The sequence below is a fragment of the Hetaerina americana genome, unplaced genomic scaffold (assembly GCF_022747635.1).
Source record: "Hetaerina americana unplaced genomic scaffold, ioHetAmer1.1.p SCAF_1, whole genome shotgun sequence".
Classification (NCBI taxonomy): domain Eukaryota; kingdom Metazoa; phylum Arthropoda; class Insecta; order Odonata; family Calopterygidae; genus Hetaerina; species Hetaerina americana.
Genome location: NW_027286069.1, coordinates 103924810 through 103944079, shown reverse-complemented (window position 1 = coordinate 103944079; position 19270 = coordinate 103924810). Strand labels below are relative to the sequence as shown.

At 35.2% G+C, this 19270-nt stretch overlaps 1 protein-coding gene across 2 annotated transcripts; it reads left to right on the top strand.

The window, feature by feature from the left end:
• Positions 1-12: 12 nt before the first annotated feature.
• LOC139695513 (pseudouridylate synthase TRUB2, mitochondrial-like) lies at positions 13-17838 on the top strand. 2 transcript variants are annotated; one of them, XM_071594322.1, is made up of 6 exons: positions 13-304; positions 488-679; positions 4382-4607; positions 5087-5223; positions 12443-12737; positions 17703-17838. In XM_071594322.1, exons 1-5 carry the CDS (start codon positions 181-183, stop codon positions 12733-12735), a joined length of 972 nt encoding a protein of 323 aa, XP_071450423.1. In that variant the 5' UTR covers positions 13-180; the 3' UTR covers positions 12736-12737; positions 17703-17838. The 2 variants fall into 2 exon arrangements, with proteins under 2 accessions (XP_071450423.1, XP_071450433.1); XM_071594332.1 differs by lacking the exon at positions 17703-17838 and adding an exon at positions 16375-16782.
• The last annotated feature ends 1432 nt before the right edge of the window (positions 17839-19270 follow it).

Genomic DNA, 19270 nt, shown 5'->3' with positions numbered 1-19270 from the left:
ATTGGCGTCGATGGTCATCGCATGGCAATAGATTTTATCTATTAACTTGCATATTGGAACTGAGAAAAATATTGAAATGAACTAGATTTTAGAAAAGTACGGCGAAGTATTTGAACCTCTAAGGAAGGGCGAGTCTCCATTATGCCGTTTGGTGAACTGTCATATTTTTAATCCTCTGCAATGGTTGTTATTGAAGAAGCTGCTGTGGCATTCCGGGTTTTGAGTGGGCTATTTTGTGTATACAAACCGGCAGGTTTAGATAAATATGTAACAAGGAAAAGAATAATAAGTAATCTCAGTTCTGGTAAGCAGTTATATTACGCTACAGTCATTTAATTTAAATTGAGTCAAAAATATTGTTTATTTATGTGAAATTACACATTCAAGTCAATATGTGGTATTAACTAATGGCGCGACTTTGGACCTCAACCGTGGACGCTTTAAGGTGTTTAATCATTGCATTTGCATTGTATAATGTCTTTTATAGATTTATGTGAGCTAAAATGCCGACCTCCAACAAAGCATGTTTTCATCGAAGGAGACCCGGAAAAGGCACTTACCGTTACTGTGGGTCCAAGCTACGCCGATATGCCTGAGGTAGTTGGACCAAGATATTTACCTAAGGATATAATTTGTCAATGGGCCACACATATTGGTAAAAGGACTTCTGGAGTGTTTGGTAACTATTTTTATTTGGATCAAGTGTACATATATATTTGAGTATTAGTATTCAATCGATCTAGAGCACTGATAAATTCCCACTCGACTGGAATTCAAAGAAATTCATTGGCAAAAATATATATACCAGTGATGGTTATGACCTATTTACAACATAATAGTGTATCGTCCAAGTAACCATTCAAGTAGAACAAGATATCTGAAAATTATTTCTAATTATAACGGTTTCAAATTACCATAAAGCACTGTGTTATTTTTCTCATTATAACATGAAAGAATTATTTTATTGGTTTTAAACTTGAATCCTTATCAGGATAAAGAATTGAAGTTGTCATATTATAATTTAGAAAACAATTTTTCAGGATTTTTAGGAATAGAAAGGCATGAAAAGAAATCATTTAAAAGTTGCAATTCATGTAAAAGAAATTAAAAGGTTATTTATGTTTACAAGATGCATGATGTTATTGCAATATGGTTGGTTGTATTGCATGATCAAGGTACATTATGTGTACCTTTTGCATGCGTAGTGATATCCATGCCATCTTGCTTTTTTAACTCTTTTATATAATATTCATAGAAAACCCATTTTTGGTTGTAGGGGAATGCAGTATTCATTTAACCCCTGAAGAAAAGGGATTTATGAGAAAAATTACTTATTAAGAATAAACTCTTAGGGTAAAGGTGGGTGCTTTCTAGCCAATGTCCTATCAAGTTTATTGTTCTTGTATAACTTGATTTTAGTTTGCGGTTGACTTAGGCAAATTTTGATATATTTATTTATTGGAATGCTGAATCAATGATGTAAAACTTAAATATTTTGATTTTGAATCATCTGAAATCATTAGAAGTTGCCCAAAAAGCCAAAACTTTGAAATTTTCTGTATTTTATTTGATAGTTATTTAATGAAGAGTAAAATCTGTATGGGACCTTTGGCACCCCAGTCGGCAGTGTCCCAAACCAACTTTTACCTGAAAGCATTTCAATTCAAGGTGAGGGATAGTGCCAGCAGCTGGGGGGTAGGCGAAAGAACTACAGTGAGGGGAGGAGGGAAAGATTAGGTTCCATCCCTAGGGAGGGAAGATGATAGGTAGCTAGCCCCTTGAAGTTGGCTGGTCAGGGCTGGTCTTCTTGTGAGTTTTATCCACACAGGCCTCTCTCAATCAGTATTTTCACCATTTTCTTCTTTTGTGATCTCAGTGGCAGATCCAAGAAATGCCTCTGGGCAGGATTTGCCCCAGGATGGAAGTTGGCTTATTGAAATTTCATTATCATCCTATACATCATGCTCAGATGATTACTGTGCAGATTTTTCTTCTGTTACTCCCTCTATGGACTCAGCTAAGTAGTGCAAAACTTTCCTTTAATTTCATTATTACCACATATAATATTCTTTTACTGAAACCCACCTCTCTTCACAGCAATTCTTTGAATTTACAGTAGGATTTAAGAGGCATTAAATTGCCATGCGATTCTATCTAAAATAATGCATTTCATCAAATGTCGGGATTAGTTTCATCATTTGCCTGATGGTAAATAGGCAGACTTCTAATCAATGACCGTTGCAATTCATAATTATTTCCAAATATTTCATGTATAATTTTTTGAGGAAGTATCTGAAATGTAGCAGATTTATGAATCCAAGCATTTGATATTATAGACTTAAACTTATTGGTGAAGGGGAAATCTCACCTCAAAACTTCCTATTTCCATGACTCTACTTTATTTTTCCATCTTAAGATCCAACGACTTCCATGTATATGAGAAAAGAACGGTTCCACTGGAAAACTTCCCTAAAACTGCATACTGTGTATATTCCTAATTGAGTTCCTCTTCAAAATGGCAAATTTCAATACTGCCAACGACATTGAGTGTGATCACATTCAGTTGAGTTTCATCACATTCGTCTCTTTTTAAGTCGCTGTACCATTTTAATTATGTTGATAATGCTAATGGATTTTTATCAAAAGTTCTGCTAGTGCATTGGTTCAGGCTAAAATCATCTTGCATGTGAACTTTACTGGAAAGCATCACTTTGGTTAAATATGTAATGATGTTATTCCCTGTACATATATTTTCCATTCTATTATTATTTTACAGCAAAACAAAGCCATGTTGAATTTGATTACCAATTCTGACATACATAGGCACAACATGAGAGATTGTATTGTCTGAAGGATAAGTGGCCATAACACAGCTATGTTTGCTAAAAACTCTTGTTATGCTGGTGTGATATTCCTGAAAACATACCTAAAAGACTAAGGGAAATAGATAATATTGTGTTATTTATGTCTAAATTTTATCTGTTTCTGTGTGGACATCAATGGTATAGAGTGGATGTCAATTCCATGCATGTATCAAACATATCTTATAGGAACCAATAAACATCATGATCATAATTCTTTCAAAATATTATAAGTTAACATCTGAACCACCTTAAACATGTGTTCCTGTTAATATCGTAGTAAGATGACCCAGGATCTCATTGCAAACAATATTAGCAGACAATGTGCATTGAATATTTCTGCCTGAAAAGAGCACCAGTATAACCAATGTTGCCACTCTGCTACTGATGAGGTGACTACATAATATGGTTAGAATGATAAGAAAGACAGTGGTAGATTGAATATTTAGAAATGCTATATTCCCACATAAATTAAGAAGTGTCACTTTCTACATTGTACTAAAAGTATGCATCCTATGATTGCATTCACATCTGCTCTTCTGTATGAAAAATTATGCTCAAAGAAACAAATGGATCATCCCAATAAGTAAAGAGAATACATTTGGAAGTTTATTCAAAGGTTTGCCTTACCTGCTGCTAGGAAATGCCAAGGAAGAAATAAAGACATTCCTTCTTTCATCCTTATTATATCCACTCTGCTGTTTATATTTCAGCTATGTCTACAGGTCAAATGCTTTCCGAAAATATTCAGTTTCAACTCCCCGCTTTCACCATACACTATCATGGTTGTTGACATGTGGATTGTGAGGATAGAGGAGTGGAACAGAAGGGAAGAACTGAGATGAAAAGGTGGAGGAGATATTGGGAAATTTTTGAGGATATTTGAAAATTTCGTGATTCTAAGTAGTTTTTACCCTGGGGCATACTTGTCACTGATAGTTGTGCCTTCCCAGTGGGGAAGATCCACATCACAGAGAACCAACCTTTAGCTTCAACAGGAAATAATTATATTGCTAGCCAGTAATTTGCGTGGCAGTGGCACAGAAAAAACTTTTTATTGACCCAAGTAATGCACTAAGTTAGTTTTTCTAATGAAACTTTTGTTATATTTGGTAATGGTAACGATAATTTGGTAATGGTATCCTCCTTTTTAGTCATGAAATGGGAAACTGTATGGAGAGAGAAATGTGGTGGCAACATCAGAATATTCAATTTGGAAGGAGTGCTCCATATTAAGTAGAAGTATAATTAAATGAAGAATACAATGTATCTTTCCACTGTCTTGAAGATTAATTGTATTCTTCGTTTAATTAAAATGAATTTCCACAAAGTTGAGCCAGTAACAATTGAATATTTAAGTAGAAGTATGTTTAGATGACAAAAATAAGAAATCCGCCTAAGGTTTTAAAATATGTTATGTTCTTAGTGCACATTGTCTGGTGCCATCACATCATCTTGTTCCTTTATTCTGAATTAATTCCATTGATTTTAAATATTGTCTATTCCTTTGAAAACCTTAGTCTTTGGTGTTGGAAAGGGTGGAATCAGGTCAGCCTTAAAATTTGATGAATCTCGCCCCCTGCGTGTCTACCATGTTTCTGCTCGTCTTGGCCAAGCAACAGATACCTGCTTCATATCACCATTTTCAAAGGTCATTGAAAAGGCATCATACAAGGCTGTTCGACGCACTGGAATAGATAGAATACTTGCTGCTCTTCAAGCTAATCATCAGCAACAAGCTTTTCAGTGAGTCAAATTAATGAATGTTAATTCCTACCCACACCTTTTGGAATTTTTCTGTTGGCAAAGGGGAGCAAATTGTTCATGAAAAATTAATTTATCTGGGGAAATAATTGCTGCATAAAGGTTTCATTATTTTGAAAAAATTGTAGTTTTATACAGCAATAATTTATAGGCTCTGAATGTAGCTAGAAAATGTAAAGTGAGATCCAAATGTACACATTTTTGGACTTCTTGATCAGTTATTGCCAGTTTGTTCTTTCACGACACATTCTTTTGTAATTTATTTTATAGATATCTGTTGATGTTGTCAATCGTGCTTTGGTTTATTAGTGTAGCGGTCATTAATAAAAAGTATTTAGATGTATTTCTTCTATTGGTTTATTAGTGTGGCCTTAAGCTGTAATTAATAAAAAGTATGGAAATGTATTTCTTCTAAAATAATTTTTGGAACAAAAGAGGGAATGCTGTAATTTGCTTTTCAGGCAAATTGGAGTGGATCCTCAAAGTCAGGCTGCCTATGACCTTGCTGTGAAAGGACCAATTAGGCCATTGATCAGAAAGTTACCTGTTATATATGGCCTTAAATGCATTGACTTCAATCCTCCTGAATTCACAGTGGGTAAGTTGTTTTGCATGCTGGTAGCTTTTCTTTTCTCATTAATTTGTATCTACTTTCAAATTTTTTATTTCAAGCAATCTTCTCATCATTTGGTCAGTAAGCCTCATAATAGTGCAAAAAATAGGTATACATGCTAATGAATACTTTCCTGTATACTAATACATTTTCTGCTCTTTCTGATCTATTTTATTAATTGAATAATTTATGTAAAATTTCTGCCTATTAGTTTCATTACATTATTTAATATCTTTTTTTTCAATAATTTACTCAAGTTGCAAACCTTCAGATTGTTTAACTGTGATGTTTTTGGTTTACCCGATCGGCAGTTCTCGATTCAAAGTTGTGTTAGTGATCTTCCTGTTAAAAAAAACCACTTGATTGCTGCAAATCTATTAATTTTCAGGCTAATAATTATTTTTGACCACTCGAATCAAGCCAGGAAATGCCAGTGGCTTATTGTGCTTATCATGGAATAAAGACTCTTAGAAATAAAAATATCTTCTGGATATTGAAAAGAGTTCAGAATATAATTTAAGTTCAGTAGTATATTTTTTCCATAATACTCTTTCCAAAGCTATAATGAGGCCATGTCACACTGATAACAATATCAGTATAAAGGGCAGTTAAAAGTATCATTATGTCTCCAATTTGGACTTAAAAATTAATATCTTCTGGTTACTACTCAATATGCTTGCATAATAAATCCAGAACAAGTATCCGTCATTGGCCAAAAAGGGTGCTGCAAACCTGTTCCACATTATCTCAAGCCACTCTTGTTTTAACTGCCATGTAAATGCCCTTTTCCTATTCATGCATTCTATTATGCTAGGTGTGATGTGTTCTTTAAGAATCATCTTCCTTCTTAAAACAGAGGACTGAGTGTTTGTCCATGAGTCTTGCTAGTGAATAATATTGTAATGTGGTCTTGGTCTGATATTTTTATGAGTATGGAAGGAATGTCTTTGTCAATTACTGATAATTTTGGGAAACTTTTTAAATAAATTATGTTTCATGAGCATTTCCTTTACTATTCAAAAGATAGTTATGTGCCTCAACTGTAGCATTTACAATATATTGTAACTGTAAGAACGTTTGCTTATTTCTGTATGAGCCTTGTGCAACTTTGTGGTGATGAATTATGATGGCACAATAATCTCTCTACCCATTAAGACTTACCATATTGTCCCATTGATATGGCACGCATTATCTATACAAAAATGTTCAGATGATCGAAAATGATGAAATATATTTAATGAAAATTGAAAAAAATCCAAGATTTACATACCTATGTACACAATAATTTAAAGATGTCCCGCAAAAATCTCACAAATCCATGAGAAAAAGAAGAAACTTATAATTTCTATACCTCATTTAATCTAATACGTAGTACTTCTCTATTTTAATAGTACTTCACGTGTACATAGAGTACATCGTATTAAATACACGTAGGTAAAAATCTATGATAGGATAGGTAGATCACTCGAATCCAAGAAATTCGTCACCTAAATCACTATTAAATGAATGAAGTGCATTTATTATCTCTTCAGGAACATCACCGTGTTCACTCTCCAAAGTTAACTCTTCCTCATCTTCTAGCATTGGCGTTAAAATATTGTCTTACGCTTTTTCAAATTCCTTTTTTACACAAGTCACTCTGACACCCTACCAAATTTTCAGGATCCACCAGCTTTTTTTTTCACAAGACTCCCTTTTAATCCTTCCTGATTCTGTGTAGTCTTACATACCAGACATCATCCACTTCTCCCAACTAGAACGTAACTTTGATTTGGAAGATTTATTAATGGATAAATCCTGGCAGCCTCACGATTTCCTTTTTCTTTCACGAAACTGATGACTTCTAGCTTAAACATCGCTGTATATGATTTTCTTTTCCACGGATAATTTTCTTGAGAAAATTCTGAATTGCAAAAGCTTAACTCAATTCAGGTTTGAAAAAATCATTATGTCGGCAGCATTTTCGTAGAACTTGGAGGATGTCTAGAACAGGTGGGAGCCAAACTATCATAGCGAAGTAAAGCAAACAAAACAAGAAAATTCTCTTTCATTCATTCTCTTACTTTTTTATATTTGGTTTGCTGAAAGTTTATTTATATAGCAAAGGAAAGGGTATGTATATAGAAGTATTTTTACACAGAACAATACATTTTTACGAGCATATATATACATATATTTATATATATATATATATATATATATATATATATATATATATATATATATATATATATATATATATATATATATATATATATATTATATATATATTATATATATATTATATATATATATTATATATATATATATATATATATATATATATATGTATGTATATACAGATGCACAGCATCTGTACACGTTCAAGATAACTATGAAGCCCTGGGTGCGCGGCATCTGTACAAATTCATGACAACTACAAAGTTCTGTGAGTGTATATATATATTTATATATTAATATATATTATATTTTTATTATATATATATATAATAAAAATATAATATATATATATATATATTATAATATATTATGTATATATTATATATATATATATTATATATATGTATGTATGTATATACAGATGCACAGCATCTATACACGTTCAAGATAACTATGAAGCCCTGGGTGCATCTATACAAATTCATGACAACTACAAAGTTCTGTGAGTGCATAATCGATGGGGAAATATGGTACTTGAAATTTAGCCTATTGGATCTCTGTGCCTTTAGCAATTTTTTAATTTCGTCAAGCCCCGTTTTGGAAGCCTCTTAGGCTAACATTGGAATTGGTAAATTCAAAGTTTAGCTGAAGACAACAGCAGTTCTTCTCTTTATTGAATAGCTGTATAATTTTTATGTTTTAAACTTATTAAACAAGTATGATGTATTTCTGTATATGCATAAATACACATTCTCTCATATGATCAAAGAAGTTTTAAATTTGAAAATGAAGGGTTGAGGCAACTAGACTTGAGCCTTGTTTTAACCATTGAACTTTTCATATCTATTGGGGCTCTTATTTTTTCAGGAATTTGAAAATGTATGCTCTGTTGGTGTCGCACAGTTGTGTTCACTCATTTCCTTGTTGTCTCTTGTGCATTTTGGTCTTTTTGATGCTTTTATGGGGATCGAGATGGTGCGGGGGCTAACGTACTGGCTTCCCACCCTGAGGGCGCGGGTTCAAATCCCGGCGGTGTTGAATATTTTTCAGAGGTATCTCGATCCCTACTTGAGGTGCTTTGTGGAGGGCACTTTGAGTGAGTACGGCGTCCGTCGGATGGGACGTTAAACTGCGGACCCCTTGGCGCCTTTCGTAAAGAGTAGGCTAATGCCGACGCCGGGTTTCTCTCCACCCTTCATCCTTTCCTGTCCATCCCCTATGGCGCAAATGACCTTAGCTGTCGGTCGCCTCCCCTAAAAACTACTACTTGATGCTTTTATGATTCCACCCATCAAGAATACAACTGGAAATTCAATTCTAGTTGAAGAAAAGTAGAAATACGTTATTAAAAAAAAGGTTGAAGGTGACGGTATTGTAACCCATAACAGTGCCTAAATTATATTTGAGTTGATTGAATCTAATTGATTTGGATTCCAAAAAAATATTCTATGAGGATGACTGGCTGGAATGCGCTGGCAGGACAAATTTACTATGAATGAGCCCTGTAATGTGCAGCAAAAATCACCTTTTATTTTCCACAATTGTCTAGATCCCTAAAAATTTCCTCTCTGGAGGTTAAGAATGCAATGCAGGACCTTCATGCTCTTAAAATGCTCATTTATGAAACCAATTAGCCAAAATACTGTGAAACCTTATAATACGAGCATAATCTATTGTGCAATCTTTCTTGTCAAGCAAAATATTTGTTTAGTGAAGCAACTTAATACACATAATTTAATTTACAATACAATAGTGCATTGCATGCTGAAAAAAATAAATTATGTACAAGGTTTATTCAAAGAAAATTATGTGTACATAGTTTAGGATCATGGATCAAGTTCACCTTTTCTTCTTTCATGGGATGGCGCAACCGGGAATGCAAATTCAACTTGTAAAAGCACAAAATAATCTAAATAAATTGTTAATTATTTATGATATAAATCTAATTCCTTTTACCAGAAGCTGTCTAGAGACATTTGTTTTCAGTAATGCTTCAAAATTTGGCAAAAATATCACTCGGAATGATTGTAAAATAAATTTATGATACATATCACCAGTCCTATTAGGGTAATACCTCGTATGCATGGTACAATGCAAAAGTTTCCCATCACCTCCACATCACATTTAGACTGCTGTTTTGGGCCTCTAGAAGGCTCGTGAAGTTTTTGAATGGTAAACAAGCTGGGGTTTGATTTTTAAATCCCTGCCTTAATGCCATTGCCTCTAATTTTCCTTAGTTTCAAGCATGTTTCATTCATGATGACAAAATGACACCTGAATTCTTATGAATTTTGCAGAAATGTCTGCAAACTGACCTTGGAACATCCATATGATTTTGGTCAACCGTTAATGATCATGGCACACATCTTACAGATAGAATCAAAGAGATGCTATTAACTGAAAATGTCCTTGACACACACCAGTGGAGGCCCCCTGTTTTTACCCTCCTCTCTTCCCACACCTGAGGAGGAAACTTTTCATGGGTTTTACAAACTATCCTTGTAATTCATCTTATATTTTTGCGCATTCAGCAATAATTGCCTAATATTATCTAGGATTGTAGTATTTTACTTTGGTATGTATAGGAGTAAATAAAATGATGGTTAACATGTTTCAATGCATGTATTTTTTTTTTTTAAGGTAATCTACCGGTTAAGGTAGGTTTTTCGATGGACACAACTACCAAACAAATATTTTATTACTCCTAACAAAACACCAAATCCATCATCCTACTCTATATCAGGTCCCTCTTCATCTCTGAGTACTTTCTTCCTCCCTTCATCCTGTCCAACATCCCTATCCTGTTCCTTCCCTTTCCTCTTTTGCCCAACATTCTACCCTCTATCACAGTCTTCAACATCCCACTGCCGGTCAACACCCCCTTCATCCACTTTTCCTGCCTCTATAGGATTGCTTCCAACAAACCCCTCTCTTCGCCCACCATACCAAGTACTTCCTCATTTGTTTTCTTCTCTGTCCATTTCACCTTCTCCATTCTTCTCCACACCCACATTTCAAAAAGCCTCCAGTCTACGTCTATCCTCCTGCTTCAATGACCACGTTTCCGCGCCGTACATAGCTACGCTCCATATCAAAGTTTTTACGAGTCTTTTCTTAACATCCTTACTCAAAGTCCCCGTCATCAACTCCCTCCTCCTTGTGAAAGCCTCTTTGCCTAGCGCAATTCTTCTCCTTACGTCCCTACTACTTTGACCGTGTTTGTCCAAAACACTACCGAGATACGTAAACTGCTCTACCTGCTCTAGTTTTTGCCCTCCTATTTTAATGTTAAGCTTGGCCTTTTTCTTTCTAGAAAATCGCATAACCTTTGTTTTATTAATATTGATTCTCATCCCATACCTGTCGCACTGAATTTCCAATTCACTCAGCAATGCTTGCAGCCCCTTGGCTGACTGACAAACTAAAGCTTGGTCATCAGCAAACCTAACTGATTTTACGAATCCCCCGCCCACTTTCATTCCTACCTCCAGTTCTTCCCATGCCTCTTTGATCATTTCCTCTGCATACAGGTTGAACAGCAACGGTGATAATGGGCAACCCTGCCTTACACCCCTTCCTAACACTGCCCATCCTGACTCCCCGTTTCCCACCCGCACCTGAGCAGTCTGAGACATGTACAGGTTGCGGATTAGCCTCCTTTCCCTCCAATCTATTCCTATTTTCTGCAATATACTCATTAGTTTTTCCCAATTCACCCTATCAAATGCTTTTTCGAAATCTACGAAACAGGCAAATACCTCCTGGTTGTGTTCTATATTCCTCTCGATTAATAATCTCATTACTGCAATGGCATCACGCGTACCTCTCCCCTTCCTAAACCCAAACTGATCATCCCCTAAGTAATCATTTGCCCTACTCTCTATCCTTTTGTTTATGATCCTGAGAACAACTTTAGCTGCGTGGGATATCAAACGTATTGTCCTGTAGTCCTCACATGACGTGGCCTTTACCTTTTTCGGAATCGGAACTAAAACTGCTCTCACAAAGTCTTCCGGCCAGATTCCCTCCTCATAAATGCTACGGATCAGCCCATATATCCTCTTCCTCCCACATTTTCCTAAGCATTTTAAAAGTTCCACGGGAATGTTATCTACCCCCACGGCCTTATTTAGTTTCATCTCCCTTAATGCCCTTTCTATCTCATTGTCTAGTATGCCTGGACCTAAGCTGTCTTCCTCTACGTCATTTTCTTTTTCAATGTCTAACTTTGTTGGTCTGAATTCTTTACTATACAGCTCTTCTATATACTCCTTCCATCTCTCTTGGATCTTTCCTGCGTCAACTATTACCTTACCCGCCTTATCTCTAACTGTTAGCATAGCTCTTCCTTTCTTACTTCCCGATAACGATTTAACTTTGCTGTACAGCGCACCGATTTCACCCTTCCTCTGCAGACTTTCCATATCCTCGCACTGCGTCTTCCACCATGCAATGCATGTATAAGGTGTAAAAAGAAGTTGGGTACCTAAAGTGGTGTCAGAATTTCAGCAAAACATCTATTTGAAATGAAAAAATGCAATATGGCCGGTCCTATGAATGAATAAATATAAACCATTCATTTTAAATCATGTTGAATGATATACCAATACCTACACACAGTAAGTAACAATAAATTCAATAGGTGTTTTAAACAACTATCTTCAGAACAAGAGGTGGCAGCAAGTATGCGCTAAAATTTTGCTGGATATGTTGAAACATAGATTCTTATCTTACCGGTATGTATAAAAAATATATTAAGAATTTAATTTATGAATTTATTAGGAATGCATTGTATATCTTCTAATATACAAATAATAGAAGGTTTTTGAACAACTTTTGAATTATTATTTATTAATTTTAATGTAATATCACATCTGATATAATTAAAAGTTCAAAATGATTTTCCTGGAAAGTATCTCTATATATTTTGGAAGGCAAACTAACTCTGCTGAAATTTTAAATATTTTCAATAATCATTCAATAAGTTTCATTATTTTTGTTTTTGCGGTAAGATTATGTATATAATTATGTGATTTTTTATCAGAGGTGCATTGCATTAATGAAAATGAGGACTTCCTGGCACACTTGATGCTTGATGCTGCAATGAAGCACCACACCTTGGCTGCATGTACAAGTATCCGGTGCATTCGTCATGGACCATTCACCTTCCATGATGCATTGCTTCAAAAACACTGGCGTTTACCGCATGTTTTGGATTCCATAGCTAAATGCAGAGATATATTGAAACAGCAAGTTGAGGTCAAACCACAATTGCAGCCAATCGTGCCCCTGAATGAAGAAATCCCAGCTGTAAAAGGAGCATTTTTGGAATCTTAATGGTTAGTATGATGCTTACTTTTGCTTAAATCTCTGGAAAACAAAATGTTCAAATGAAATGTTAGTTCATTATTAGTAAATAATGAAGTAAAGGTGAATCTTCATGCTATCTTGCTGCAGTAAATTTTAAAGATATGAATAATTTTTATTGACATTCACTCTCTGTAACACCTGTCCCATACTCTCAGCCAGATTCCATTTAGAAATATGTCTCATGCTTCATAAGTTCTGGCAGTATTTGAAGGAAATGTACATTTGCATAACATCTAGTGCATTATAATGTTGCTGTGCATGGTCTGACAAAAATGTTATAACTGACAGCAATCGTGTCTACTTGGATGGATATTTTTAGCTGATGGTGCAATTATGGTATTTATATATTTTTATGAATTTGCTTGTTTCGTTGATTGTCAAGTATGTTGAAGTGTCATGCTGAAGAGATCTAAATTTGAACACTGCATGCTAAACAAGCTCAAAGTCAATTTTCTGGAAACTATAAATGAAATATGACGTGTTTAGTTTTGTAGTTAAATAAATTTACTGTTGGCTAGGCTGAAGTCATAAAGCTGACCCTCTTTCCTCTTAGGGATTTGTGCCAGATAGCTAGGGAGGTGACTTCCAATGAGTAGTGCTAGTGTAAGTTAGTTCTCTCAGTCAAAAAAAAAGTAAAGATGTTTAAGATATAGTAAGAGTCTGTTTCCATTATTGTCAAAAACAGTCAAGATGACAGAATGTCTGAGTTTCTGTTCACTGAGTTTTATGGCTGGAGATCATGCTGATCTGTGGGCTTTGAAGACGTTTCATTGCGTGATTCACACTTCGGAGGTTGCCGTCTAGTACATAGCTTTCAGTGACAACAGTTTTGCTTCCTCTCCTGAGAGTCTTCAGGTTGAAGTGTTTTTGGAGGGCATTTTGACTGGTATTTATAGAGGCTACTCGTTGCCTCTTAGTGATTATACGAGGGCGATTCAAAATGTAAGGCCTCTTTATTTTTTTCATGAAGAATCAAATTTATTCTCAACTTTGTGTACATCGTAGGAAAGGCTGAGCATTTAGATATTTTTCTACATAGTCACCTTGATGATCAATCATTTTTTGCATCCTTGTAACCAGCTTTTTAATACCAGCGTCGTACCTTTCTCCAGCGGCGTCACGCAGCCAACTGACGACTGCTTCTTGCACTTCCTCGTCTAACTTGAATTTTTGTCCTCCAAGGTGTTTTTGAGAGTGGGAAACAAGTGGTAGATGCTGGGGGCAACATCAGGGCTGTAAGGAGGGTGGTCGATGATATCCCAGCCAAATTATTTGAGTAGGGTGGTCGTTTGATGTGACACATGTGGACGTGCATTGTCATGATGCAAACACACTCCTTCGGTGAGACACCTTGTTGTAACTGAGGACCTCTGACCCAATATTCTGCACGGAGAAGTAGCCACTCTCTTCACTAAGGCCTTCCTTTATCTCATGAAGGGTAATTGTCTGGTTATTGCGTACCATCTCGTCAATTGGAGCCACAGTTGAATCCGGCAAACTTGCTGCTCATCGTGGACTTTTCCCGGCCATCAAAATACTCCCTGCACCCTTTCCGCGTGCTTTTGATGTCCATACACTTCTAACTGTACACTTCCACTAAATGGCGATAAATTTATATCAGAGAAGCAGTTGTCAGTTGGCTTCGCGACACGGTGGGAGAAAGGTATGACGCCGGTATTAAAAAGCTGCTTACAAGGACGCAAAAAGGGATTGATAGTCAAGGCAACTATGTAGAAAAATGTTCAACCTTTCCAACGATGTACACAAAGTTGAGAATAAATTTGATTTTTTATGAAAAAAATAGGAGACCTTACTTTTCGAAATGCCCTCATATTTGCTGTTCATTTTAATGGCCCTTTTCAGGCATTCTCATTGGCTGTGGTTCCTGGCTGAAGCTAGTTGGTATTTGTCTTCCTTGTTGAAGTTTTGTTTGTTTTTTTTTGTTATTTCCTCTGCCTACCTAGTTATTCTCTGGTCACATTGCTTTTCTTCTGCTTGTAATTTGTCTACAGAATTAATTTGGCTGTGTTTCTGAATATTCATTGTTGGTGATGGTTGACATCCAAAAATATTTCTTAATTATGCAATTAAGAATGCATTTTAATGTTTTTCACTCCCAAAGTTATGGCTGTATATTTTTCTGTGATGCATGATTTTCTATACCTACGTATTATGTCTCACACCCCTTCATGAATGAGATCTGGAATATTGTCTTTGGATTAGGTATCAAGCCACTCAATTTTGTAGCTATGGAGAATCTAGTGATCATGTTTTCCATCCAGAGGGATGTGCTTATCTTTTATGATGTTCTGGTTAATAGGGGTAGGTGGCTTAAGATGCAGATCTATATTTCTCTCATTGCTCTTTCCCAGTTGTTTCTGTGGCCTGTTCATGGGTCTCCAACAAATTTCCTTTATCCACAGTCCTTCTTAGGATCAAGGGGTTTAGTATAAGTGCTTTGCTTGGCATCTAAACCGTACCTTTGTTATTTATCAGCTAATGGATCAAGGTATAATTATTTTAAGGGGATAAACCATAATAAAACAGTTTTAGTTAACGATAGTTTTAAGTTAATTTAATAAGTGCTGCAGGCAGGAAAAATTCCAAATATTCAGCTCCATCAAATGAAACATTAGGAAAAATGCAAGCAAATATTCTCAGCACTATTCATTTGTCAACAGCTGATTGACTGCATTCATTCATAGAAGTATGTTCTAGTGAAACTAACCAATTCATGTTGCCTAATCAAACGGCACCAACTATAATATTCATAACTATTTAAACAACATCAAATGTCAAATTAATTATATTTCAACTGTGTTGGGTAACTTCTAAGTATGTCAGAGAGTAGCGAAGACATTGTGTCGAAATACCAAAGAGAGCTAGTTGGTTTTCTGAAGTTAAGCTCTTGTTGATCAAGTAAAAACTTAAAAGAATAACTTAGTATTTTTGAGATATGGAGTGATGTTCACCATATGATTGTTAAATTAGCTAAGAGTCGATTACTATTTTTTTGCTTTAAGTTACTAGAGGATTATTACCAACTTAATTAATCTGGGCAATGTGCAGTATTTAACTTGAATTGAATTATTTCATGTTGAAATATAATCTAGATACACTTTAAGACTTAATGCATTATGTAGAATCTTTAGAAGTTATCAATGATGTAGGGCATACAAGAATGGTAGAGAAATAAATACTCCCATTTGGTTACATGGGTCAAATGCTTGAATCGTCCAGATTGCACCTTGTCTGGACTACCTATTCACCCATTTAGTCCAGATTATAAATGGCTTACAGAATGTACTTCTATTTTTCTAAGGCAATACAAGTGAAAGAAATGCTCTTTAACTTGTAATACTGGTACTTATACTAAGTTATACTTAAGTGAAACTCTTAAATACACTTGTATATTGCAACAATGTTCATTAAAAATGTGCTCCAGAGTGTGGTAGCATTTATCAACATCAGTACTATTAGTATTCGTTGCAGTCTTTGTTGACCAAGTGTAGCACTGACCTATTGACCCTGATGGCAGGTATCCTAGAAATTTACCAAGTGTCGAAATATATACAATTCTACTACTTATTTATTTTATTTATTTAGCCTTAGTCCGAAAACAGCTCTCTGGCCTTTACATCGAACTATTAACAAAGAATAACAATGGAGACGATTACAAACACCCAAGCCCTAGGTGGAAGAAACCCACCCAGGCGGGAATCGAACCCGCGACCCATGGATTGGCAGACGAGGACGTTACCCCGCTGCCACCGAGGCTGGCAACTTCTTGTTCTAATAAAGCCCCTTTGAAATATAATTCTTGCTACTGTCAAATTCCACTTCTGGATAAAAATCAATTTTTATAATTAGTTAAACTCACTTTTTTGTCATAAACTGAATATGTAATTGATTTATTTGTTAACCTGAATTGTTTTGAAGAACCAAATGAGTGAGTGAAATATTCAATTGTTCCCGGCTCGAACTCAAACGAGCGTTGAAACTGGTTGTACGTGAATAAAGGACAGTGGAAAGATACATTGTAGTCTTCATTTAATTAATTTGAATGAGTGAAATGCTGAGCTTTAGCTTTAGCAAATTTTTAATGAACATGAACCTTCTCATGTTGCATAAAAAGAACGTCTGCCTTATATTCTTTTTTAAGAAATGTATTTTTTTTTACAAATGCAGCGTGAGACAAATAAATCCATTGAGCTGCCCATTTAACATCTTTTTACCATATCCTGCATGTCTACATTGTAGTACTACCTTAAGGGTAGGTTCCTGAGGGCATAGATTATTTGCGCCAGTAGGAATGGATGGGATTAGGGGAAGGATATAGAAAAACCTGGTGTCAGCATTAGCTTACTCTAAATGAAAGGCACCTAGTTGTCAGCAGTTAATGTCCTATCCAATGGACGGAGTAATCGTTTAGAGTGCTCTCCGTAAAGCACCTCAAGTGGGATTCAGGTTATCACCAAAAAAACATTTTCTGCCTCCAAGATTCAAACCCAGACCCTCTTTGTGGTAAGCCAGTATATTAGTCACTGCATCATCCCAATGCTAATCACATATATATGAAATAGCACTGTTGATAATGGACATATCTCTTCTAATATATATTTGTAATTAATGATTGTGTGTGTCACAAATGTCTTACCTTACTCAGATATAATTGATGACACCTTAGTTGTCTTTTTTAGCCCATAAGAATAGCATCCCCTCACTCTTTACGTCAGGTATTAATTTGAAGGACAGGGACTAATATTTGGACAAATAAAGTAAAATGCTTAGCCAGCTAAAAACAGTAGAAAGTTAATAATTGAGTTTATTTTAATTTATTTTTTGTTAAATTTTTGGTTACTTGTAGGCTGCTAAAATAATTTGTTAGAGATATTTTTTTTCCTTTGGCCTAAAATGTAGTCTTTTTTTGTCAGATGCTGATCATAAGCCATGGTGTATCATCTTGGACAAACAGCATGTGGAATAGCAATGCATCTAGTGTGAAAAATACTTATTGCAGTGTATTTTTTGTTTATATTGACTTTGTAAAATAAATTATTATTTTGGTAATTTTTTATTGTAATTCTAACTTATTCTTGAATAAATCTTATCCTTTAGAACTAATTGCTGGAATGAGATGCACAAGTTAGCTATGGATAAAAAATTGTAGCCAATACTAAAAAGAATGAGGAAGGTTATTTTTTAATGCAATTAATATCTTTGTTTTTTCTCAGATAAATTAATTGACATATTATTCAAAAATTAAAATGCGGTAAGCACAGTGGTTTCTTACTTGAATTAATTTTTTCATTGAATTTTGTGTTATAAATAAAAGTTGAATACATCTAAAAATTTACACTTAGCCATTGGATTTGCTGAAAATCCACATGTTAGAATCCACTAATGTAATGATGAATATTTTTGTCAAAATAATTTTTAACTACACAACCCAAGCTATGTGATTGTTTGGATTCCAGATCTTCCTGGAAAACCATAAGCGTCACCGTGAAAGGAACTGGCCCCCCAACCCTGATGTGTGAATTTCACATGCCGTCAGGCTTAGTACTGGGGGAACCCTATCATCATCTACCTAACCAACCTTCGGGTTGATTAAGTTTTGGATCTTTACTAACAACAACTGTGCTTTCTCAGCAAATACCATTGCATGCAATCTAAAATGGCAATTAGTTTAATTTGTAGTGATCTTTTAGATGGTGACCTCAAATTCATTTCCAATTGCTCCAGGTTCATCCGATGTATTTATTATTCAATTTGGGTTAACAACAGGTTTTTCACTCCATTCAAGGAAAATTTATTTTATTTAATTCCACTAAAGGAAAAGTTACTGTTCAGTAATTATTAATATCATTCTAATGGCAGAATAATTCCCTTTTCTTCCCAGCAATTACTTATATGTATGTAATCTCTTTCATCAACTTAAGTAGCCTATGATGATAAGTGTAATTTTAATGTATTTAATAATGTGAAGTAGAATAAGGTGGATAATAGTATATATGTATCATATAATTAGCCATGGTGATATCCCAGGATAGAATGAAGTCCACCTGTTGTGTCCCTGCATCCTCGCGTGGAATATGGACGAAAATTTTGAAGTTACATTGCAAGTCGAGTGGCTGCCTCACCAGTATCTGGGGGCTTGATGGAGGTGGGTATTGGAAAGAATCAGAAAATAAGGTGTCCAATGGTGCTCTGATATAACCCTAGATTTTAATTAAGAAATGAACAAATGTGACAATAATAAAAACAATTTGCACTATCACCAGAGGGTAGGCCCAGGCCCCGCCCAACTGTGTTACCCAGTTGCAAGTCCTCAACTGGCTTTTTCAACCCTGGGAGTTTCAGTCATTCCTTAATCATTATCATGATGTACAATAGCAGGTTTGGTGACTCAGGTGTTCGCCAAGGGTCCTTAGCGGTTTATAACATCCGTTGTCTCTATCATGAGCAAACACTCACTTCACCTGCTCCATCATATGACAAT